This window comes from Diaporthe batatas (genome assembly GCF_019321695.1).
Source record: "Diaporthe batatas strain CRI 302-4 chromosome Unknown Contig00006, whole genome shotgun sequence".
Classification (NCBI taxonomy): Eukaryota; Fungi; Ascomycota; class Sordariomycetes; order Diaporthales; family Diaporthaceae; genus Diaporthe; species Diaporthe batatas.
This window is the reverse complement of record NW_025408553.1, coordinates 1,911,208-1,936,108: the sequence shown is the minus strand read 5'-3', so window position 1 is coordinate 1,936,108 and position 24,901 is coordinate 1,911,208. Positions and strand designations below refer to the sequence as shown.

The 24,901-nt window shown below is 50.2% G+C and overlaps 3 protein-coding genes across 3 annotated transcripts; 1 reads left to right on the top strand and 2 right to left on the bottom strand.

The window, feature by feature from the left end:
• The first annotated feature begins 2,612 nt into the window (after nt 1–2,612).
• KVR01_005971 (uncharacterized protein) lies at nt 2,613–4,088 on the top strand. Its single transcript, XM_044793021.1, has 2 exons — nt 2,613–3,472; nt 3,554–4,088. The coding sequence occupies exons 1-2, from the start codon at nt 3,088–3,090 to the stop codon at nt 3,694–3,696; spliced, it is 528 nt and encodes a 175-aa protein (XP_044644774.1). The 5' UTR covers nt 2,613–3,087; the 3' UTR covers nt 3,697–4,088.
• A 1,050-nt stretch (nt 4,089–5,138) lies between these two features.
• Nucleotides 5,139–6,410, bottom strand: KVR01_006145 (uncharacterized protein; the record flags this gene model as incomplete). Its single annotated transcript, XM_044785936.1, has 3 exons — nt 5,139–5,743; nt 5,807–6,164; nt 6,216–6,410. The coding sequence occupies 3 exons, from the start codon at nt 6,408–6,410 to the stop codon at nt 5,139–5,141; spliced, it is 1,158 nt and encodes a 385-aa protein (XP_044644948.1).
• A 6,319-nt stretch (nt 6,411–12,729) lies between these two features.
• On the bottom strand, nt 12,730–17,119 carry KVR01_005957 (uncharacterized protein). Its single transcript, XM_044794447.1, has 2 exons — nt 15,798–17,119; nt 12,730–15,739 (listed from the first exon to the last, which is right to left on the bottom strand). Exon 2 carries the CDS (start codon nt 15,261–15,263, stop codon nt 14,280–14,282), a length of 984 nt encoding a protein of 327 aa, XP_044644760.1. The 5' UTR covers nt 15,264–15,739; nt 15,798–17,119; the 3' UTR covers nt 12,730–14,279.
• Between the last annotated feature and the right edge of the window lie 7,782 nt (nt 17,120–24,901).

The window sequence follows — 24,901 nt, the reverse complement described above, 5'->3', positions numbered from 1 at the left end:
CGCCCCTTTTCCAAGCCCATCCATCGAGCATTATCTAAGGACTAGTGCCAATATTCCGGCTCCGCTGGGCGCCCGTTTGGGATGAACACTTGGTTCCTCCCCTAAGCACTTGCACTACTTTTGGCGCCTATGCTCACTCAGCGAGATGCAGGCGCCGGTCTGACGTCGTTCGCTTGTGAGACCGCGGCACAGCGCACAGCATGACATGGCCTAATTTCAAGGGGTCGCCGACGCTGCCGGTCGCCTAACTCTTTTGTGACTGATTGATCTCGCTGACTGGACGAGCATTGTCGGAGCCGAGCCGTTCCGTGAGGGGAAAAGCGTGCTGGGTTGAACTTCGGATGCAGGGAGGACCGAGGCGGGCGAGGGTTGACGGAAAACCCCAGATTGGCGGTCTGTTCTGCGATCGCCTCGTTCTTCTGGTTCAAGTTCTCGACGCCAATGGGGTGGGATAGTGAGTGTGTCTTCTGCAGGGCCCCTCAATCAACGCCGGACTATTCCCAGCGGGTAGCGCGAGGGCCGGCGCAAGCGGTGGACTGCCGGGATCTCCAACGGTACTTCCGTGTGGAGAGAGGGCGGGAGGCGGAGATCCCGCCGAGTTCGGATGCTGGGTCGTTGTTTGTCTGGGTACCCACACTAGATGGCAACGGGACTGGACTCGTCCGTGTTGCCTCGGCATGATGATTGGAGATGAGCATGAAGACCGTGGATGTTATGGCCGAAACTCTAACATCCATAGATGGCAGCCAGCAGCGCGGGGGATGACATCAACAAGAGCCTGAAATATAATTTGATTATACATACATAGTAAATCATTCATGGCTTTGTTGACAAGCCTCACGTGTTCACCGGTCAACATGTCCACGTATGTCGCTGTGAAGGAATAGACTTCAAGTTCCAGGCCGCTGCTAAGGTTTGGGGCACTCCGCCGTGTTGCCCTGGGCGGACGCTGGGCTGACCCCTGAAACGCTCCTCGAGTCCCGCAAGCGGCCCGTAAGCCTCACATCTGACCCTTTGTCGTCAGGGGGGAGGCTTCTGGCGTGAGTCGAGCAGCAACCACCGTGGCACCTGGCTGGCAATGATTAGAGCCTTGTGGTCCTATCAGTCAGCCTCTGACCTGTCTGGAGTGTGTTCGGTTTGCCCATCTGGGTAAAGGTCGGACCAGATTCGCGTGCATCCATGGCGACTGGCCTAAGCCCGCTGCCCCTCCGCTACACTAGAACCAGAGAATGACTCTCCGCTGATCGACTAAAGACGTGCAAGTGTGAGTGTAACTGTTAGCACTGCACCGCCAGTTCCACCCCACGCTACGGCGTCACGAGCGGCCGTTGGAGCCATGTTGGCGTGAAGGGGGGTGTCTGAGACATCATTTTACCGTACAAAAAAGACATCGGTTACACCCTCCCTTCCTGGCAAGAACCCATGTGCTCAATCGTTATCTTGTCGGAGTCCTGTGAACTGTCGAGCGCCAGTAAGGAGCGAACCAGCCACCCACGGGTTCAAGGGGGTGTAGAAAATCACGATAACAGAATTTTTTGCTTGCCACCTTGGTTACAAGGTCAAGGAGAGTAATCATGTCGTCAGGCTCGGAGAATTCCTATTTTGTTTCGCGATTTTTTCTTCTTCACCTCTTTTTTTCTTCGCGCGTTCTCCACCCCTACCGGTTTTAAGCAGTGGTCAGTGCTCACGATGTGGTAAATCTCCTTGGAATCTTGCGGTATGAGTGGATGGCGGGGAGCAGAGCCGAAGTCAAGGTTGCATTGTAGATCCGCTCGTCGGGCGCGAAAGGGCGAGGTCATGACATGCCCCACCCCATGCCCATCATACTCGGGCGGTAAATCAGACCATGGAAGGACAAGACAGAACGAGAGAGAGACCTGATCAAGATCTTGTTCCCCAGATTCTACCCAGGTGTCCTACTGGCCTTGTTCCACAGACGTGTCACCGAGTCCATTCACATCCGGCACTTGAAGGCCGCTGGGCCCGGGGCGCATGAAGCCCCAGGCTTTTGGGAAATCAAGGAAAGGTGATGAGATCAATGCTGTGACGACAGCTGGGAAACCTGTCGGGCACCGCAACGAAACAGTGAGACAGCGCCAGCAGGGAAGACTAGGAAGACTAGCCAGTGCCTACTAGCTGGAAGTCAGGTACCCATCTTGGCTCCCACACCGGCTAGACCAAGGTCTCCTCAGCCCAACCGACAGTTGGTTCGGTACTTCCCTGTCCTGATTCAAGGTACCGGGCGAATAGAGATCGTCGCACCGCTGCTGTGAGCTGTCAATCCAAGGCTCTCTCACCTCCCGCAGACATGCCGGGTGATGGCATCCACTTCAACTGAGGCCCAACCCCTCCTGCCCACCCTACACGACACCCTATTCTACATTCGTAGCGCGTTGGTGTGCTACAAGGGAGTCACCGTAGTCACAGAGACGGAGTACATTGGTAGTGTGGTGCATTGACCGGAGCACTGCGAAGACAACCGGACATCCAGGCCTTGACTCAGACCAACGCTTGTGGGATAGGAGGCGAGCAGCGCCGTCACACACTGACTGGGCACACTGGCACACTGGCACACTGGCACACTCGCGTACAAAGCGAGTGCACGCACATGCGACTCTTGGATGTAACCACGGCGATGAGATCACGCTGCAACCCGCTCTAGACCACCTCACACTTACACAACACCCACCCACACCCCCTTCCCTTTCACTTATATATATCAAGTCACTGGCCCCCTCGGCAGCCCTCCGTCGCGGCCTGACTCATGCATTGCCCTGCCTTGCTGAATACTGGAATAATAAGCAGCAAAATTCGATACGCTCTACCACACACACGTCTGACTGCGGCGCTGTAAACCTGCATACGCGCCGATCCATAAAAAGAAAGCTGACGACCCCCAAAAAATCCTTCCGCTTGGAAATCTCGGGTCGCCCTGGCATTTATATCCACCATCGAACCCCGGCCCACAACAACAGACAAAGAAGCAACACAGCTCTGCGCCAGTTCACAGAAAAATCTCACTGGGCATCGAATCAGCACCTCAGGCTAAGCCGGGAACGTCCACAATATCTATTCACACATACAACAATGGCACTATCACAGCGTCTCCAAAGAACCAGCCGCCGCTCCACCATGGCAAAGGCCTCCTTCAGTGACGACGAGGACGCAATCACCCCCTGCTCGTCCCCACCGCCCGAGCCCCAGCAGCAGCCGCTCGTGCTGGAGTCATGTTCCAAGGCGAAGGCCAGCCCGCGCCACTCCATCATCGCGGCCGACGTCTCCTCGTCACGCAAGACCTCATCCTCCACGCGCACGTGGCACCTCGACCCGGCCGCCGGCGAGGACCTGGACGATGCCCGCCTGTGGCGCCGCATGCTCGACATCCAGCGCGAGTTCCACTGCTACAACAGCGCGCGCATGGCGGCTGCGCTGCTGGAGCTGGAGATGGGAGTCGACGTCGGCAGATATGCTCGTGAGTAGTGCCCCCCCCCGCCATCCCCTCCTCCTTTGTTGCCAGGTCAGGGTTTTCAGTTGCTGACTCTGTCGTCTGTAGCACCCCGGGCCTGTCTTGAACTCCTGAACGACAGCGTGTCAGACCTGCCCGAGGAGGACAAGGAGAGGCTTGTCGAGTGGCTGCACGAGAACTCGACGAAGCGGAAGAGGAGCACCAAGTGGAAGCGCGCATCCGTCTTCTGAGTGGCTCGCTTCTCCTGGCTGGGGCGTGCACGCAGCACGAGCCCGCGAGACGCGTCACACTTGTCTTTCCATCATCCTCATAGACCCGGTTTCACAGACCGGGATGCATTCACGGCGCGGGGCCCTGGCGTTTGGAATTGTTTGTGCCGGGAAGGTAGGCCATCGGCGGCGAGGTTTCGCACAGATTGAGCTGCATCTTTTCAGGCGGGATGAGCGGCGGGGGAGCGCATACGATATCGATACCCATTTCTTACTTCAATTCGGACTCTTTGTTTCGTCAGGTGGTGTCTGGTCTGACAGACCCGAAGGCACGGCGGGGCTGGGGTCAAAGGACATAGATTGAAGGGCAATGTGAAAATTGCAACCAAAAATCATGAAGCCACATCCACGTGCCCATGCTTCCCTGCTATCTTCCCAAGTTTTTGTTGTGGGTGCCCTCGCTTGATACGACTAATTGAGATGCTGCTCCCTTATCCAAACACATCTCTAGGAACATGCATTGCTCATTTCTCATGAACAAACGACACCTACCTAGGCAATTACCGGCCAGGCGAGGACTCGTCATCCCAGAAGAGATAAAGCTAATTTTCGCCATGAAATTGAAAAGGTGTCCTGGCCGACGCACCTGCAAGCCCTTTTCTGCCATCAAAACCGAGTTTCCCAGGATCACCATAACAGCGCCACCGCATGGCTGCTGCGAAGAGGCGCTGAGTATCCTTTCGGCTTGGAACCATGGGTGCTACACATATTTTTCTCTCCTGCAATATGTCTGAGTCGAATGTGTCCCAAGTTGGGAGCGACTTCCACTCTTTTAGGTATCAAAATTTTGGTTTACATACGTCCGCGGACATACATGGCGCCTTCACATGATGGTAAACGCTCACTCAGCGTTTACCACTTCATGAAGGCGCCACAAACATTTTATATGTATGGGGATTAAAAATGAAACCACCTGAGCGTTTAAAAAGACATACGGTATTCATAACAGTGGTTAAAATACGATCATGGGTGAGATAAACTCATGCAATTGGACAACCAAATGCGTAGTCGGAAGCCTGAGTATCACTGTAGAAAGTTACTGGATCGGCTATAACTTTACTACTGGCCTTGAAATTCCCATAGAAAGGTCACGAAAACCACGATTCACGCTAATCGGAAACAAGTCTGCGAGGGACAGTGTTCCATGGTTATGGTCACGCTCTTCTAAGTTCGGGCAAGGTACCTAGGTAAGTAGTTGGGGAGAAAAGCTTTCGGGAATCAGTCCGATCCATGGCAACGAAAACAGCGTTGCAGCTATGATATGAATAGGAGCCAAGTCCCATAAACTCGGGCAGAGTACAATTCAACAGCAGCTCCCAATGCACCCTTTGCAGTCTCCACCAGCAGTGACAAGGACAAAATTATCATATTGTAGTTACAACGAAAGGTCACCCTGACCTTGGCTATCCCACATTCATCCTAGCCATTAAGGGAAATATCAGGTTGACTGGTTCAGAGACTGGAACATGCGCCGGTGCCGAGTGTCTAAGGAATACTAACACCCGTGGCTTGACCAGATCCACACTGTCCTGATACCCTTCCGCCTCCCGGTCCATGTGTCGAAATCGAAGGGCCGGCGCAAGTGCACACAGCGGCCTCATCAGGCCGCGGAGATCCTGGGCGCTTGTGCGGTCCGCGATGGTCTCCACGGGCGTTCTGGCCATCTTGGCCCATCTGGTGCCGCACCCCGTCAGCGCGAAATCCCTGGCGTTGGCGAAGAAACCGCCTGCTTTCTCATCTATGAGCCCATGTATCTTGATTTCCCAGACGTCGTCTGCTTCGATCATGATGTGCTCGTTGAGCCGGACCGCGGCGGTGACGATGCTTTCCACCAGTTGCGTCCGTAGGGGGCCGGGTATCAGGCTCGCGAACTCGGTGAAGGCGCGTTGGATCTCTAGGCTTGTCTGCTGGATCCCATTCTGTCGGCTCTGCTGGACCCAGTCTAATTCAGCTGTTCTGAACATGGCGGCCAGCGCCTGTCTTCGCCACAGGCGCCTGACGTATTCCTCTGCATCCAAGGGTCAGCCATCGAACCTCACAATGCTCAGTCTTATCACGTATTGTTGCTCACTGAATACAGGCGGATCGGCCAGCTTCATAATATCGACTATCTGGTCTACGTGCCTCATATATTGTGCAGGGTTCTGGTTACCGCCTGCATAAAATGATGCGGCGGCCCCTTCTTTGAAGACCCTCTCGTACAGATGTCTCCAGATATATGCGGTCCAGATGTCCTTCAGTTCGGTGTAAGGATTTGAAGCAGCGGCCCTAAATTCAGAATCATAGCTTATCAATTGTCGAAAGTATCCAAAGGCTTTTGGTTGGTTCAAAGACGCTGTGATCCCGTCCTTGTGCTGCGTGTTCTCATCGAAGGCTTTGAACATCGGCTGAAGGAACGCTTCAATGCTGGCGCCTATTTCGGCATATAGCTGCCTATAGTTAAGCACTCGTTCAATACCGTGATGCCTCTATCATCATACCTGTCGGACCTCTTCAGGTGGCACTGTTCCTATTTGTTGTACTCCGTGTATCATGTTCACTGACTTGGCCAACACATCCATTATCTCGGTCCGTTCCGCCAAGTCGGCCCTGAGAATGACATTTTCATTAATGAGATCCTCGATGCGCTTCGCCGGGTCTGCGTCATCAAAAGAAACATTTCCGTGGCCGGCCATTTCAACCGATCCAGTAAGACTCGATCGTGTTGATTTACAGGAATGGAATGTGTGATGCAGCAGGGTTGTTCCGGCCCCTCCGCAAACCCATAGATAATTGCCAGGACGCCGCTTTATGGCCGTCGAGGCACATCCGCTTTCAGCTGTGAGGAAGCAGCCCGCGGCTGAAGAAATAGATATTTCGGGAATCAGACAAAGACCCGCACTGGGTCTTGCCCCAGTCCGGAAGCATTGTCATTCATCACAAATCGCCAGCATGGTTTCAGCACCGCACGGAAAACGAGTCGACAGATCAATATATGTGAGTATTGATATGTGTGCACTGATGGATTGTTTTATAAAACCCAGCAGAGACAATCCTGGCTCGAACCAAACAGGACCTAGACAGCATTTGGGCGATGCATCTCCGAGTCCATCGATCAACGTCTAGCTGATTCGGAATTTAAAGTCATGCAATGACATGTAGCGTATCTGTATTGCAGCTATGCACAAGACTAAGCATGCAGTTGACCCGAGTTGGCATGTGTCTTAAAACAACATTTGAAGCCCTGGTACGCAAATAGAACTTGTGGCGTTTCGAAGTATTTGAAGTGCGGTTCTATAGCGGTAACAATGCATGTATAGTCACGATGGACTCATGATGGTGTTCCTTTTAAACAATAAAAGCGCCAGTCTATGACTGTTAATACCGCGTCAGCCGGTCCAAGCACAATGAAGCGATGGTACCTACCGATGTATAATATCTACTATACAACTATCGTGTTATAACTATAGTTATCGACATCGTGTCCTTTTCAAGCGCTGGGTCTTCGAGCGCTTACCACCGTATGAAGGCGCCATGTACTAGTATGTCCTCGGACGTATACGGAATAGAAGCGAAACCACTTACAATACAACAAGCTGTGTAACCCTGCCAGATCAGGCACTCAAGATAGTTTCTGGGCCAGAGCCCAAACCAATCAAACCACCAAAAAATAAAAGGGGTCTCAAAGCCCGAGACTTAAACAGCACAGACGAAATCGGCAATTATCTGAGCCTACGTCACCGACGTCAGCACGTTTCCTGGACAGCCAAGGTTACGCAGTCACCATCATCATCATCATCATCATCATATGTATGTTTCAATCGATCAGCAGCCACAACCAAAGCCCAGGTCCCTACCTACCCCGGGGTACTACTTGGCGATCATGACAGAAGCAACAGCACAGACAGGCACGCACGCACACACGCACGCGCGAAAGCCCGCTGATGACATGGTGGCTGAGACCGCGTCCCGACAGTCAGGGTCTGCCCAGCCCGAGCTCCCGGCTCAGTCTTTTACCGCAGCGGCCGGGCGCCAGCGGGGGCAAGAGAGTCCCTGTGCGCTTGTTTGCTTGCTGTTGGGCTCTTGCGCCAGGCACCGAACGCATGCTGTCATTCCCCAGCGTTAAGACAAGCAGATCTTATTAGGAAGGTTTAATTCTGCTGCTGTGCTGGTAAGCCCTGTAAAACACCAAGGCTCACCGGCCGTGGCTACGTCATGGTCCTCCTCGGCGACTGGCAAGACGCGCGCGCTCGTGCATTCATTCATGCTCAACAAGGCAAAGCGGACGAAGCTTCACGGGCGCACTAGAAGCACACAGGCCCGGGCCCGAGCAGGAATAAGAAGGAACAAGCCGATGCGTTCAAGCGACTGCGGGAGCCCGGCTGGCTTCTCCAATCCCACTGATGTGGTACAAAGATGCCCCGATCCAGGGTCCGGACCTAAGGGGCCCAAGCAGCCCAGCCCTGTCCGTCCGTACTTAAGTAGGCAGTTGGGTGAACTGGAAGGGTGGTGGTCGGGTGTTCCGGTTCTGTTCTGGCCCCCATCGAGCCCAACTAGATTAATACCCAACCAACCCCACGGCCTGCCATTTGCCATTCCCACCGATTGACAGATGAGCCGCAGCGGCAGACAAGAGCCGGATCAACAACCAAAGCAACCCCAGCCCAGTCCGCAAGCGTCCGAACACATCATGTGCGTAATAATATACTTGGTATGTACCAATCCCGGCCTCTATAGCAACACCAACTAACCACCCGGGCCCAGCTAGATAAATTACCTTGTACCTACCTACTCTATTTGACTAAACCCAACCCAACACAAAACCGCCCCAAAAATAAAAAAAGGGCAACGGGCTTGGCCGGGCCCTCAGGAACCCGCACCCCGAGAAGGGCATAAGGTGCCTCCTAGGGTGAAACAAAAGACGGGTCAGGGCAGGACAGGACAGGACAGGACAGGGCGAGGGGATAAAGAAACAAGAACGGGCGCGCGCGTCCGTCCCTTCCCTTCCCTTCTAGTAGAGCGATGGAGCCAGCCCAGCCCAGCCCAGCCCCCTTGGCCAGGGCAATCTATCCATCCACCTGTCATCTGGTCTTTCTCTGCCTTGCCTAAGCGCGATGCACCCTCACATGTTTGTAGGACTGGGCTCCCCCAGGGGCTGAGACGGGACGGATGTCAGGCTTTTATATACATATATATATACATATACACACTTACCACGACCACTATCACTATCAGGGGGGTTAATAAACAGGTGCTCGTTCGTCCGTTCTTTCGTCCTGCCGCGGCACGGCAGGGGGTGCTGGCGCCAGGGAGTAATTATTTCGGGGTTTTCTAAATCCTAAATGTGCGTTCTAGAGTACATATCTTCTTAATATCTATATAGTTAAGGCTTACCTAATTAAATTAGAGTAAATAATCTTAACTTAATAAATAAAGGTAGTTCCTTATCTTCTTTCTATTTAATAAAAGAATTTTACGTAATTAAAGGTTTTATATAAATATAATTTATATTATAATAAAGTAATTATATAATAGTTATATATTTATATATTTATTTATTTATTAAATATATTAAATATTAAATTATATATAGTTTTAATAGTTTAAAATATTATTTTAATTTAAAAACTAATTTTAATCTTTTAACTCTCTTTTTTATTAATTATATTTATTTATCTAATATTTTCTTATTAAAATAAAATCTTTATTAAATAATATATATATAAATTATATCTTCTTATTAAAATAAACCTTTAAGGCTATCTAATATTCTTATAATTTTAAATATTAACTTCCTTTATATAAATTAATATTTATAAAAGAATTTATAAAAGATTTATAATTAATTATATTATTATTTTAATTAATAAATAATAAAAGCTTTTAAATTTTTGTATTAAATATTTAAATATATAATTTAATATAAATATAATTAATAATTAAAAGTTTTTTATAATTAATTAATTTAAATATAAGTATTTTTATTAATAAGTTCTCTTAAAAGGGTATAATAAATATATTAAATTAATTTATTTAACTAATAAATACTTAACGTAAAGGAAAGTTAAAAGATTTTAAATAATTAATAATATTATTTCTAATAAATTAAATAAAATTAATTTTATACTTATAAACTTTTAAATTAAATATTTATTATAATATTATAATAAATTATACTCTTTTAAAATAATAAATATATTTATATTATTTAATAATATAATATTATTAAATATTCTTTTAATTTAAAATTTATAATAAAAAGTATTTTAAAAAAATAAAATTTAAATAAAAGAATTATTAAAAATATTAATAAAATAATTATTAGTTTATAAAATTTATAATTATTTATAAAATATATAAAAATAAAAAATTAATATATAAATATAAATAAACTAAATAAAAAGATCCTTAAGTTTTATATTAATATAACTATTATAAAATAATAAATAATTAAAAATTACTATATAAAGTATTAAATAAAAATTAAATTATTAATATAAAAATATTTCTAAAAATAAAGAGATTAATTTATATATTATATACTTATAAAAGAAAGAAAATACCTTTTATATATTAATCTTCCTTTAAAAAAGATAAAAAGTTATAAATAAAATTATATATTAATAAACTATAAAATAATATTTCTTTTAATATTATATATTATATTAATTAAAAGTAATAGCTTTTTTATACTACTTTATTATAATAATTATAAATAATAATATTTTAATATATACTTTTATTAAATAATTAAAAATATATATTATTATAATTTATTTAAAATAATTAATTAAATATATATTATTATAAATATTAAAGTATATTATTATAAATAATTTAATAATTAAATAAAAGATTTTTAAATTTTAAATAAAAACTTTAATATAAAAGTAAAATTATAGCTTTATTAAAAGTATTAAAAGTTATTAATTTATTATATCTTTAAAGAAAAGAATATAAAAGATATAAAGTTTAATTAACTTTATTTTATTTTCTATAAAATTAAAAATAAGATTATTAAATTATATTATAAGGTTATAATAATAATTCTTTAAGAACTTTAATTTTATTATATTTAAAAGTAGATTAAAAAAGCTATTTAATAATAATAATATTTATTAAATTAAATAAATATAACTAAATATTTCTATATTTATTTAAATAATAATAATCTTATTTAAATAATAATAATCTTTTCTTTTAAAAGTTTTTATAATAATTTTAAGGTTAATAAAATTAAAAATAATATATAGTTATATTTTTTTATAAAATTTATAAATATATATTAGTTATAAATTTTTAATAATAAAAAAGTTAATAAATTTATAATAAAATTAAATATTTTATTTTATTTATAATAATAAAACTTTAATTTTTAACTATTTTTAAATTTTTATAGTTATTAATTATAAAATAATTATATTAAATATATAAAAATAAAAATTCTATTATAAAGTAAAGTTTTTATATTTAAAGTTATTAAAAATTATATATTTATTTATTTTTCTATAAGTATTAACTTCTTTATATATATTTATAAAGGTATATCTTTTAATAATAAAAGCTTTTAAAAATAATTAAATAGTTAATTAAAAAATTATTAATTATAAAAATAACTTAAATATATTAATAAATAATTAAATTTATTAAAAATATATTATAAAAAAGATAATATATAAAATTTATATTAATAAGTTTATTTTATTATCTATTTTTTATAAAATAATCTATTAACTATTTATTTTATTAAAATATATAATATTAATTTATATATTTTATAAAGTTTATTATAATATAAAAGAGTTTTTAAATTTATTAAATAGTTATAAAAATATTTTTATTATATTATTAATTATTTAAATTAACTTTTAATAAATATAAATAAATTTTTATATTAATAAATATATTAAGTAATATAATAATTTATAAAGTAAATATATTTAACTTAATATAATTATTATTTAAAAATTATATATATAATTCTTTTAAAAATAAAAATATTAAATATAATACTAATAACTTTATTTAATAAGTTAAAAGAATTATTTAATATATTAATTCTTTTATTATTAATAAAATATATAAATTAATAAGTTTTTATAAAAGTAATTATTTAATAAATTATTTATAGTTAATAAGGTTAATAATAAAACTAATAGTAAGTATTTTTATATATTTATTTTATTTAATATTTAAAAACTTAAAAAACTTTATAGTTTATTTTTATTAAATTATAATAATTTTATAAAAGACTTTTAATAACCTTTATAAAGACTTTTATTAAAATAATTAACTAATTATATTAAAGAATTACTTATACTTAATAGAATTTTATTAAAAATAAGGAATTTAAGTTTAATAAAACTACCTTAAAAGTATTAATTAGTTTAATATAAACTATTATATTTTAAGTAATAAGAATTTTTATAAAAAATAGTAAATAAGTATATTAAGGATTTTTAATTTAAGTATATTATTTATAAATTTCTTATATAGATAGTTTATAAGGATTATCTTATATTAAGATATAACTAACCTATTTAAGAAGTAGGCTAACGGGAAGGGGCAGAAGGGGGGACCCATCGGGGATATAGAGAAGACCAATTATTTCTCCTTGGTCTGCGGGAACGCGTCCGGCTAGGTCGATCTTCATCCCCAACCACCCACGGGGTCTCTTTTTGTATCGCGGGGCTGCGCCAATCAATCAACTGCTAGACTACTTAGCTCTTGGTCCGGTTTCTCCCGCCCGGTCCGTTATTTGGGGGGGTCGGTCCTTCGATTTTGTTGTGAAGTCTTTTTTGAGACTCGTGGCTGGGCTGGGCTGGGCTGGGCTGGCTGGCTGGCGGCGTTTATTAGGGAGGGAAGGTCTCCAAAGCCTGAGGCTGGTAATGAGAGACACCGGCTTTTGCTGATCGGCGGAAGCAGCCGAGGTGTGATCTAGACAGCACCTGCATGGTGAGATGGTTGATTCAAACGGTGGGGATTTCAGACTGTCAAAAGGGTTTTTGTTTGTTTGTACATTGTGTCCATTCTGATTATCTATAATCACTACCAAATAATACCGCTAGGTCCAATCTCGAGAGTACCCCTGTATGCACCTAAACACGTAATGCACCTGACCAGCCAAAGTTGTCCTCATGACCAAAGAGAGAATCCCGGGGACCCAGTCCCGAACCGGGAAACAGTTTAGAAACCCAACAGACAGCTCGCTCCAAGAAAACCCAAGACAAAGACGTAGCCGCGGGTTACAGCAGGCCAGGATATCGTCGCGCAGATGACCTTGAAAAAAAAAGAAGAATCAACCCAAGAAACAACCAGCGCAGGGTAGGTCAATCAATCAATCTGGCTTGGCCCCCCGTGACGAGACAGTGCATCAGAGACAACAAAGCCAAGCAGGCAAGCATCTGAGACATGCAGTATGCAGCGACCGGCGGACCGATCGAAAAGCAAAAAAAAGATGATGAGACAGCAGATAGCGTCGCGCCGAAAAGCAAAAAGGCCAAGCTCGCTCATGAACAAAAAAATAAATTGTGGCGCCCGTCTCCCCGTATTCAAGCCGGGGTGTCGAATCGAATGAACCAAAAACAACAAACTCCGTGCAGTATGCATGCATGTAGGTAGGCAGGCGGGCAGGCCAGATTTGGATGCGGCACGCCGCATGACAAGAGGCGGGAAGGGCTGGTTCATTGTTGTGTTTGTGTTGAGGGCCCTCTGACCTGCCGCGGGTGCCTTTCCCTCCCACTGGTGGATGAATGGGTGTCCGTACTTGTACAGAGGCGGTGGTGGTGATGTTGGTGGTGAGGATGAGATTGGGGTGGGTGGGTGGGTTCCCCGTTCCGTGTCTAGAGGTCTATGCGTCTATGCTTTGTATAGGACATCTGGAGATCTATTCGTGTCGTATTGATCTATGTCGTGCCCCCCTTCCGCTCTCTGTGCGTTGTTTCGAGACAGAGGACTGGGGGGGTTGGATCTATCGGTGTGAGACGGGCAGCAGGTAGATATCTCTCCCGCCACCCGAGATGCAGGTTCTCCTTCCCCGGATGCTTGAAAGTCTCCTCTCTCCATGTCCTCTCGCGCCACATGTCCGTGTACAGCCCAGCCTCCCTCCCAATGTGTACACGGGCGCCAGTCTTCGAAAACCTGGCTTGGTCTGGCGGAGGAGGCGTTGTCGAGGAGGGGAGCTGACGTGGTTCCGGGCGGCGTTCGACGTCAGGGGGAGGGGCCCTGGCTGGCCTCTCGCATATGTTGGTCCAAGGGATGAGAGAGGGGGGAGGGGGGCAAGCAGCAGCAGCAGGGCTTGCTTGCGTGGTGGTTGTTCCCGCCCCGCCAAGCCCGTCGTGCAGCGACTGTGGCGTCCGCCGGGGACGAACGGGGCTGCATGTGCGTGTGCGTGTGCGTGTGCGTACGCAAGTGCACATCCCGCAGCAGTCAGTCAGTCAGTCAGTCAGTCACCCACGCGTAACATTAGACTGCTGCGCCGGAATCCGGTGATGCGTGTCCTGACTGTGGTGGCTTGCACTCCACCACCACACGAGGTTGCAGGGTAACACGTCCGCCTTGCCCGCTCACTTCTTCTTGTCGCTCTTCTTGTGGTGGTGCTTGTGGCCGTGGCCGTGGCCGTGCTTGCTGTGGTGGTGGCTGCTGCTGCTCGTGTGGCCGTGGTGCCCAGACGTGGACGAGGCCGAGGCGGCGGGCTCGTAGTGGTGGGCGCGCTGGCGGGTGCGGCCGCGGTGCTCGTCCGAGTCGAAGCTGGAGCTGCTGTAGCGGCGCAGGTCCTCCTCGTGCCAGTCGGACAGGGGCTTGCCGCCAAAGGTGAGCTCGTCGTCCTCGATGGGGATGACCTTCATCCAGGTGGCGGCCTGGGGCGGGGCGTCGTAGTAGTAGTAGGCGTGCTGGTATGGGGACGAGGCCGTCGACGAGTAGGCGCTGCCTCGTGATGACTGTTGGGAAGACATTGTGGATGTGGTTGTGGTGTTGTGGGTGGTGGTGTTGTTGTTGTGGTGGTGGTGGTGATAGTCGAGCTCGGGTGGTGTTGGTGGGAGCGACGAGGTCGAAGGGTCCAGGTCGGCGGACGAGTTGGAGATGGAGGTGGAGGTGGGAGGAGGAGGAGGAGGACGGGGTGGGAGGAGGTGTTTATTATTATGATATCTGGTTGTGTTGGTGTTGGTTGTGGTTGTGGTGCTGACTGCTGCAGGTGCAGGAGGCAGCGGTTTTGTTATTGTGGCTTCGCCGAGGCAGGGCAGGGTGGAAGGCCTTTTTTCAGGTCGGGTGGAGCCTGGCTGATGGCTGAAGGATCGCGACGTATCGGGCGAGGTGGAGCACCGAGGGGGTGGAGGGGGAGGGGGAGGGGGTGCGAGTGGGGGGTGCCCTGTGGGGTTGGGGTGTGGGTACGGGTACGGGTACGGGGGGTACGGAGGCAGGGGGTCTGGTGCAGTTGATGCGCTAGTGGGTGCGGCTGCTGCAGCACATGCGCCTCCTTCTGCCAGCTGCTGCTGCTTCTGGTCTTTGTTGCTGTTGCTGCTGCTGTTGTGCGAGCCGGTGTCACACATGCAGCAATGATCCACCGAGATCAGAGACCCGAGATCAGATCAGATGTGTGTGTGTGAGTGGGTGCGTGTGTCGAAACAGGTTCGAGAGGGAGGAGATATGCAGGCAGCAGACTTGGATACTGCGGCAAGGTGGACGATGGACAGGACAGGTGACTTGTGACTTGACTCTTGACGCGTCGAAATCAAGAAATCAAGGAAAAGGAGGGTGTGTGTGGGTGTGGTTGGGAGGTCGAGATGGCAGATGGCATATAATAAGCCAAGAGGGAGAGTGGCCACAGGTGAGACAGGCCCCTTTGATTCAAGAATCAAGATCCCAGGTCGAATAAGGACTAATAAGCGGGAGGCTGGGGGGCGATGCTGGGGGCCCTTGGGCACAGGTCAAGGGCACTCCTGGATTGTCTCGGTTTGGTTGCAGCCGACCCGACAAGGAGGCTCAGGCTTCTCTCTTTTTCCCAAACGCGTCGCGGTCCGTGTGTCTGTATCTGTATATGTAAGTATGTATGTATGTATCCGTACGTGGGGAAACAAACTGACAGGACAGGCGGGATTTGCTTGCTGCCCGCCACGAGGAGGAGGCGTGTGTGCACTGACTGCGGGCTTGCAGCGTCTGCCTGCTGTGGGTGTCCCGATGCGGATGCTCGACTGCAGCTGCGCGATTGTGAGCCAGGCCGTGATAGGACGCCGTCGCGGGGTCCAAGTCAGAGACAGATGTCGATCCGAGGGGGGATGCCAATGTGTGTCTGAGCTCAAGGTCACTTCGACCGGAGGACTAGCCCGAACCTGGAAGCCGGTTATGTGCGTGATTGTTTGTTGTTTGTTCCGAGGTTGTTATATCCAACCTGAGTTATCGTCGGCCGAGACAAGCAGGTCGAGGTCGAGGTCGCTTGACAGACGGGTAGGCGCCGGTTGAGACAGGTCGATGCACTGCAATATAATGCGAATGCGATGGGGTGTGACAGGGTCTCCGATCCAACTTCGCGGGGTGCAGACGGATGGGATGCAGCTGTGCAGCGCGGCGCGCTATTAAAAGCCTCACGATGTGGGCTTGCCTTCCAAGATTGTCCGTCCCTATTCCGTTTTCCCTTCGCGCTCCTCTCTTGGCAGCTGACCCTGGGCGACCAGGGAGGGTGGCTCCAAGCTTGTTGGTGGACGAGACGAGGGAAATCTCGGTGAATTCCCACGACTTAATGCGCCGCTACCGACTATATTGCTGCTGACACGAGTTGCCCAAAACGGAAACACACCAGAAATGAGCTGGCGGATTGGTTGATGCGGTCTAGAATTCGGGCCGGGTCGGGCTTTGGGCAAGCTTGTCCTGTGTGCTGCGCTGCGCTGTGCTTTGTTGTTGGGTGTGTGAGCGACAAAGCAACGAATCGGTTCGGCGGCTGATGCACTTGTTGGGAGTGCGATCTGACAAGGTAAATAATTGTTTCTTCCGAGTTGTTGATTGAGTGGTGATCGATTGATTGTTTGTGGAAGAGGTGGGGGCGGTAACAGGCTATGTAGGTATGTATGTGGGTACGTGGTATCAGGGTATCAAGTGGAACAAGAGCACGAGGATGGAAATGCAGTCAAGTCAGAAACACACCGTGGCCTGCCGAGGTGAAGAGGGTATCAGGTCAAGGTATCTTGATGTGGATATTGGAAATAGTAAAACCACACCAAGCACCGTGAAGGGGGCGGCGGGGCCGACGAGTTGTTTTTATACAGGACCCCCAAGGACTCGTCCACGTACGAGTACCGCGTGCACACAAAAAGGCGCAAATCAGAGAGGGCAACGACACGGTGACGGTAGATGATGCGGATTGCAATGTCCTCTTGGCAGGCGACGGCGGGTGCGAGGATGTGACTTGTTGAGCCCCGTCGGCAACTGATTCAATATCATGCATCCAGCGGACTTGCCTCGTCCGGGTTTGTACAGTATCTGCAAAAGGTGTGATGCCGGTGCGTCCTTTTGACGGACTACGAGCGAGTGAGTGAGTCGCCGGGCTCTAAGCTGCCGCTGCCGTGCTGCTGCTGCTGGCGTTGCCGCGAGAGTGTTGTACGTGTACGTACCGATGTAGAAAAGATACAAACACGTAGGAAATACCACGGTACGGTACTGTACTATAGTATCTCTGGCCCGGCTGAGAGCGCTGGGGCCGGGTCTGGGCCTGGACAAGTCACAAGTTCCAGGCAGCCCGCCGGGTGAGCGTTTGACTTGCGGCTCTCGAGCTGATAGGCCTGGGACCGATGCGCCGGTGTCAGATGCCAGGTGCCAGGTGCTGCTGCTGCTGCTCCCTGCTGCCGCCTTCTTGTCTGTGTTGCCTGCCCGCGGTCGTGCGTTCGTTCGGTTCCTAAACTCGCAGGGCCCCAGGGGCGGTTGGTTGGTTGATGGAGGGGGGCAAAACGTATTGATTTTGACTGCTATATTGGGGCAAGGTTTGGGTCGCAGAGATGTCACGGTACAAGAGCGTTGCTCGACGGGCCACCTGAAGCAAGCAGCCAGCAGCCTTCTTGGCTCGCGAGTCGCGTCGTCCCTCTGCGTCGGAGGATCGTTTGTTTTTGCTTTTTCCTAGCTATCTTGCACCCAACGATGCCGGCCCGAACAACTCGACGGCGGCGGGTGTGACACCTGGAGGCGAAGAAGCCGGCGCTACCCTTGGGTTTGCTAAATGATTTTGGTATTGTAGAGTGATGGAATTATGATAGATCCGTGATGACCTGGTACGGTACTAGCCAGCTAAGCGGATGCGAGGAACTAATCAGTGGGGTCGTGGCAGGTTACGCCTCCTGACAGATGGTGATCGTGGGTGGTTTTAGTCTGTCAGACTGGTGAGGCGAAACTAGAAGGACGAATTGTTCTTCTACACGGTTCAAATGGCCAGCGACGAGTATCGTTGGGCCGTTGAGAATCGTTGGGCCGAATGATACATATATGTGTATATGTGTATATGTGTATATGTGTGGTAGATAGCCTGCTACTCATCCCTGCAGCCACGCAGAGAAACACCGAGAATGATGTCCTGTTTCTCTCATCCTGACTCGGACCTGTCGGGTGTGAGGGCATCACGCTTTCGGTATCTCAGGTGGGAAACAATCAGGGGTACAAGTTGCCAGCACCTGGTTTTTGAGGGAACGATGACGCTATCAGGACGTCCTACCAAGCCTACGTAACGGGCCATTGCCCACTGGGGCAGTAGCCCGGGGCCCGGTGGACATTAGATGGATATTAGAGTTGACGGGCAGGGCTGTCAGGCCCAGGGCAGCCGAGGCAGAACCTGCCAGACTGGGCCCGCCTCCTCTTGGTTTCGCCGCCCGGGTCTCTCGGCAGGGGGCGCTGCCTCCCCTTTGCCGTGCCGCGGGTGCCAGGCTTTCCCCAGATTCCGGTATCCCTACGGATCGGATTCTGGAGTGCGATCTTTCCTGCTGCGCCAGCATCGGATCGCGTCATCTCTTCTTTGTGTTCCCGGGAGGCCTTGCATGCAGGTAACAATTAACCTTCATGTCTCGTCCTGTCCTGCCAGAGACTAAATCGAAAGAGCCCACCGGCATTCGGGGCTCGACAAAGTCCACGGGGATCTAAACCTGGGGCCAAGAGCGCAACCCTTGGAACCGAAACATCATGTGAAGCGATCATGACCCGGCCGTGGTACTGATCATCAGAGACAGGCCCATCGCATCTGGGTTGGCGCTGACTGTGCAGCCGTCAGCCCTTTTCCAGTGGAGGCAACGATCACTCCTTATTATTATAACAAGGTCGCATCGCAGTCTGGCTGTCTGGCCCTCAATGGCACGCCCGCCCTGCACCTCCAGCAAACAGGAGGCCGCAGCTGCCAGACCCCGGGGGCTGGCAGAATAACCCTATGCCAGCAGCTCTGTGTGAGGGTTATGTACAGTATTTGTGAGGGATCACCCGGATAGTCGCCCTCTCTGGTACGCCAGATCGACGGTGCAACCGCTGTCTGTACCGAGGCGGCGGTGTGGCGTGGCGGGTCCTGGGGGCTGTATGACGACTTTTTTTGCCTGCAGCCGTGCTGGGCTTACCGCAGGTGGGAGCGTATCCTACGTCTCCGTACTATTCACATAGTCTAAGCTATATGCGTCCGCGTACAAGCCCTGGAGTGCCAGCGTAGCGTATCCATGCGCCCCCTGCATCTCCCTGCATTTGCGTCCCTGCCTGACGGCGGTGACGACATTTCTGGCCGCCCTCTGACTGCTCCCGCCTCATCTTGATAATCTTGATCCCGCTCTTTCTGTATTACCAGAGCAGACCTGGGCACTGGGCGGCTCGTGAGCCTCACTTCGCTTCATCAGAAAGCATGTGGGCTGGAGTGGGCTCCCCCGGGGAGGTAGGAAATAAGAAATAAGCCGTGATGATCTCGATTCCGATGCACGGCCGATTCGGAAGCATGTGACTCGGGCGTGATCCACTGACGGAGTGGCAGACGGTGAACATGGCGACGGCGACGTGGGCGGGACGGTCTACAGGTGTACTCTGCAGTAGCGTCCTCCTTTTCCTCTGCCTGAGCAGTATCCGTCCGTGTGTCGTGTCCACCCCATCGCATCGTGGGCGGCGGCGGTCAAGTGCAGACCGCCCCCAATGCCCGGCCAGCTTTGGGTAGCACTTCGCATATTGTGCACTCGCAGCTTCGTCGGAATGGTAAACTGGAACTGGCGTCGGACAAGATTGCTCAGCCCAGCCCAGGCTGCCTGCCTTATTTGTCCACGCTCAGCTCAGCCACCTCGCCCAACGGCAGCTGAGGCAGCTGGAAATAGCCTTGTTGCATGCTGTATCTATACCTGACCCCAGCCGCAGCGCTGGAATGCTGCCGCCGCCGCCGGACGGGCCTTTCGGCCGAGCGTTGTCAGGCCGTCAAGGCTGGGTAAGCAAGTAAGCTCCCGTCTTTTCCCTTAGTGGTATTCTGGGGCATCCGGGCATCAGCTTGGCGGCCACCTACAGCTAGGCGACCCTGAAACTGATTCACGTAGCCAGCTGGCTTATAGCCGCCAGTTCAGCCGTGAGGCATTTTGACAGGGTGCGTATGTAGTGTAGAAACGAGGTGACATTATGACTGCTCAGCTGCCCACGAGACAAGTACGAGCACGAGATGCACTCCGCTGGTTTGGGCGAACTCGGACGACACGCGCCTAGAGAACACGTCTCGAGAATACGCTTTGCAGAGATCAGCCGGACGGTAGCCGACGTTTGAGTTCCTGTTTCGGCAGTCATGCAGCTCGTGTCGGTGGACAAGCTGACACGAGTCGAGCTGAGGAGAGCAGCAGCAGCAGCATTCATTCATTCATTGCAGTTTTGCAAGACCGCGCGCCCAGGTACGCACATACATCCCATCCTGGCTGCCTGGGGAATCAATAAACCTTGAGCACTTGGGTCCCCAGTCAGTTCGCATAGACGTTTAGGCCCTCATTAAAGTACCGAGACAGATGATATGGGATGATGATGAGATGAGATGAGCTCAATGCCCCCTACTGTATGCACTAAACACTAAATTCGGGTGCAGCAGGGTGGATGATGACTCTCCCACGTGGTTTCAAGGTGCTTCCTCCCGACGCCTCGTCCTTTTGTTCCCCTTCCCAGCCCCCATCTCCACAAAAGAGCCTCAACTTAGAAACCCAATGCTGCGGTACGATCGGCCGACCCTCTTGTACAATAGCTTATTTTGTGCATCCACACACATGTAGGGCTGATTCACTGGCAAGACTGGCTGCTGCTCGGATCCTGTGGGAATCCTATTTCCTCACGTCAGATTTTAAACGGCCGTTCGCTCCGCTTGTCACGTCGCCTGCTGCCGCCACTGCTTTGTACGACCACACCCGCTGTCTCGCTCCCGCCCGGCCGGGCACACAAAGAGAGCAGAGCGCACGCACTATAAGCCTCCCGGTCCTTCCCAGGGTTACGGCCAACGTGGCTGACTGTTCTGTATCACGACCATTTGCTTACATTACGACGTTAAACTCTGGGACCGATGTGATATGTGAGAAGTGAGCTGGCCATGGCAACAAGTCGCGATCGGACGCAGGGATGCGCATCATTGAGGGCTGACCTCCCACCCGCCAGCCTCTCTTGCATCTTGTCAGCAGGCTCGCGGTGTATGTCCCCTATTTTCCCAAAGCGGTGTTGCGTGCAGCTTCTTCGCACCAGCGACAGTGAGTTGCGAGCTCTCCCGGGCGGCTGCACATGTCGTATACGGCGTGGTTTGCCCCCCGGCTCACCTCGATCCCGGATCCAGAGAGTGACCCCGTGACTCAGGTCAGCTGCAGCCCGCGAACCATCGTGCTCCATGCTTCCATGCTTCGTTCATGCCCTCGCTGCCGCCGCGCCCGCCGCCAAGGTGAATCACACTGGCATAGATAGGTAGGTTACCTAGCCAGAGGCCGGCGATGCTTCGGGGTAACCTCTATCCGTACATTCCAACGGTCTGGCCACTTTGGCGAGCTAGGCATTGCGCGTCGGGGTCTGTTCTCACGACAGCAACTCGGTGCACACCGCTTCGAAATTCCTTCTAGAATCCTTAGCGTCCCTCCCAGAGCAACCTTGGAACATTGCTGACACGCGGAGGATCGCCTGTGCAGCACCAAGCAGCGAGGTAAATCGACGTCGCCAAACTCTATCCCGCTGAGTCGGGGCTGGACCCCTTGGGGGCTGAACGTAGAAGGGAGGTGTCTGTCCCCCTATTACGATACATGTCTAGGTACGGAGCATGCAGACACTTACTCGTTCACACCCCCCATGGTCTCGCATCTTGTGCCTGGAGGACGAACCGCAGCCTGCATGAGCAGGCGAGGCGGGAACCCACTGATTCCGTGCTGCTGGACCACCCATAGCCGGGGCCCGGGCAGCCGTTTCGGCGGTGGCTGGGTCCGCTTTCGCGGAAGATGCACACCCGCGCGTCCCTTTGCACGACCTATCTATCTGTCTTTCCGCGAATAATGTCGTGCTCCCCCAGACAAGACCAATCTCCGTGGAACCATCCATCGCGAGAACTTACATGACTTGAGCTACCGAATACGCCGGCGCATGCATAAGCTTCTTTGCCGGGCAGAAGAAAGGACGCCTAATACGACAACGACAAGAGGCTGAGACCAGTAGGTCTCCTCCGATCAATGCCAGCGCATCGCCAGTCCATCGCCAGTCGCGAATAGCACGTAGGCCGGTAGGTAGTAGCTCGCCGTCACACTAACCGCGCGGGCGCAATCACGGGACCTCGAGGAATGATAGATCAAAATGTCCTACCGATCTCGAATATTTCCCATCCCGCTGCGGCCGCCGCGTGAGGGCGGCCGAGCTGCTCTCCCTTTCACATGCCTGGGTGTTCTGGTCACCTGCCCCACGTTAACCCGTCCCTTGTGCTCGTCTCGAACAAACCCCGGGACTCCAAAGAGGGTGTGGTGGTGCGGGGTGTGGTTTCTTGATCCTGACAGCCTCCCACGCTCAGCTGGCTGTGATCCATCCCATTGACTTCCAAGGTAAGGGTTCCTGTGCACAGCGTATGGTAGCTCGATCCGTGGCCACGTTACCTCGTACTGAGCTACCTTATCTGGCAGTTCTGGACAACCAGGCCTCTCCTGTCCGACCCCCACCTCTCACAGCTTGCGCAGATCACCCGCTCCCCAGGCCCAAGCTCGATGCCTAGGCCGGCATTCTCTCCGCCTTGTGCTTCTCCCACGTTTTGTGGCTTGAGATGCTGCCCACCGCATTGAGGTCCTGCTTCCGCCGAAGCGAGGCGAGCCGAGAGGCGAGCGGCCGGCCCGCTCGCTCGCTCGCTCGCTTGTCTGCAGTGGCGACTGGCTTTGGGAGCCAATAGCCGCGGGCTACAGAGGCCGGCCTACAATGGCTGTTGGCTGGATATCTCCAGGCTTGCTCAAGTGGTCTCCTATGTGACTGTGGTGATATCGACCACTGTCTGGTTGCCGCCAGACTATCGAATTTCAAAATGGCCGACATCGAAACGGCATAGTTCATGATTTGGATTGCCGTCTTCCTATCCTACCCCTTGAAGCATTACAGCCAAGACGATGCACATCAGGTCGCGAAGGGGCTCGCGCGCAGCATGTCGCTCAATGTCGAGATACAACGGCGCCGCCTCTGGATAATGACTCCCCCACAGACGCACAAGGAGCCTGCAGCAAACACGCCGCGACGTCATTATCAGTTCAGAAATCACACAACCGAGCGACAATAGACTTTTTCTAGAACAAAACGCCCGGCGTCAGAAACGCCTGCCATGTCGACTCAGCGTGGCGACGATCACCACCGACCTGACTCGCTCCGCCATGTAGGTCTGCATACCCTACGTCCGAGGGCGCCGCCAGCTGCCACGGCCCCAGGGACGAACTCTCACTCGCGGTGGCGGCTGCAAGGTTCAAACCTTAAATTCCTTTTTTTTTCGCCGCCCCCTGGTCTTCCAGGTGAGTGAGGTGTCGGGAGGCCTTCTCACCACGGAGACTCTTCTCCGACTTACTGACGTATACGTTTGCCATCCACCCATTTCTGCACATACACGTCGTCGACGACACGATGTCCTCACCGCCGTTGCCTGCCTCGATCGTGTGGCGTTCATCCCTCCCTCCCGCCAGAGGACGTGGCGGTGATGACGATACCTACACAGACCACCACCCATCCGACACGACGCCGACCACGTGTTGCCACCGACGGCCCCCCCGTCCTCGGAGTTAGGTATCTTCACCACACATTCGTCCCCCGCGCCTCCGCTGCCGACCCGGCCCCGCACGGCCAACACACCGGGGCAGGCAACTTTCCCAAACCGCAACTTGATGCATGCACCACTGGGACTGGGCATTGCGATCCCACGCCGGGAGCCGCATCGCCGATCCAACACACGTCCCGAGGATCAGGCAGGATATTAAAAACCCGCGACGCGCCGCAGCCGCAGCCGCAGCACTGCCGGCCGGCTTCAGGCCCAGGCCTCCTTTCGTATGCACCCTACCAAGTTGAACTGCGACCCAACCACCCAACCCCCTTGCCCCCCTCCTCCCCCACGCCTTCTCGCCGCGGCGGTGGAAGCACAGAAACAGATAAGGCTGCATTAGCCCGGCGGCGATCACGATTTACCCCGGGGCAGGAAGCACGACGCCCCCCTCCCCCCACCACCCCCTCATCCGAGGGTGCTCACGTGGACGCGCGCCTCCCATGCTCCGCCCGCGGGCGATGGACACCTGGGCAGCCAGCCTGCCGGGAACGACCGTGACGGTTCCTTTTTGCTGGGGATGACGTTGCGGCTGGTTCACGCCTTGCCGCGAGGAGGGCCCGATGCCCTGGGTTGGGCTTGTCGTGTACCTGTACGTCTCGGGCGAGGTCGCTACACCGGGCCAGGGAGAAAGGAAGGGGAGGTGGTCGTAGTAGGAGTGGAGAAGTGATCCCGCAGATGAACCGTGGGGGTTTCTCTTTCCCAGCGGGTGGCTTGACGTCGGGATTCCGCTTTTAGCACTGCTAGAGAGGACTGATGACCGGCTGGAATGTCTCATGGCGGCTCTGGGCGAGGGTGCTGCTGCCTGGGAGGGACGTCAAAGTGCCCGCGGCAGACACCTGATATGCGCTCGGATGGAATCCTTGGTGTGGCCGGGTAGAAGCGGCCCATCAACCTCCTCCCCCTGGTGATGTGCAGGAGCATGGCGAG

Excerpts from the sequence above, each read along its gene's own strand:
- KVR01_005971 (XM_044793021.1), top strand. The coding sequence starts at position 3,088 with ATGGCACTATCACAGCGTCTCCAAAGAACCAGCCGCCGCTCCACCATG. Across the intron at positions 3,473-3,553 it reads CGACGTCGGCAGATATGCTC|CACCCCGGGCCTGTCTTGAA; the intron begins GTGAGTAGTGCC and ends TGTCGTCTGTAG.
- KVR01_005957 (XM_044794447.1), bottom strand. The coding sequence starts at position 15,263 with ATGTGTGACACCGGCTCGCACAACAGCAGCAGCAACAGCAACAAAGAC.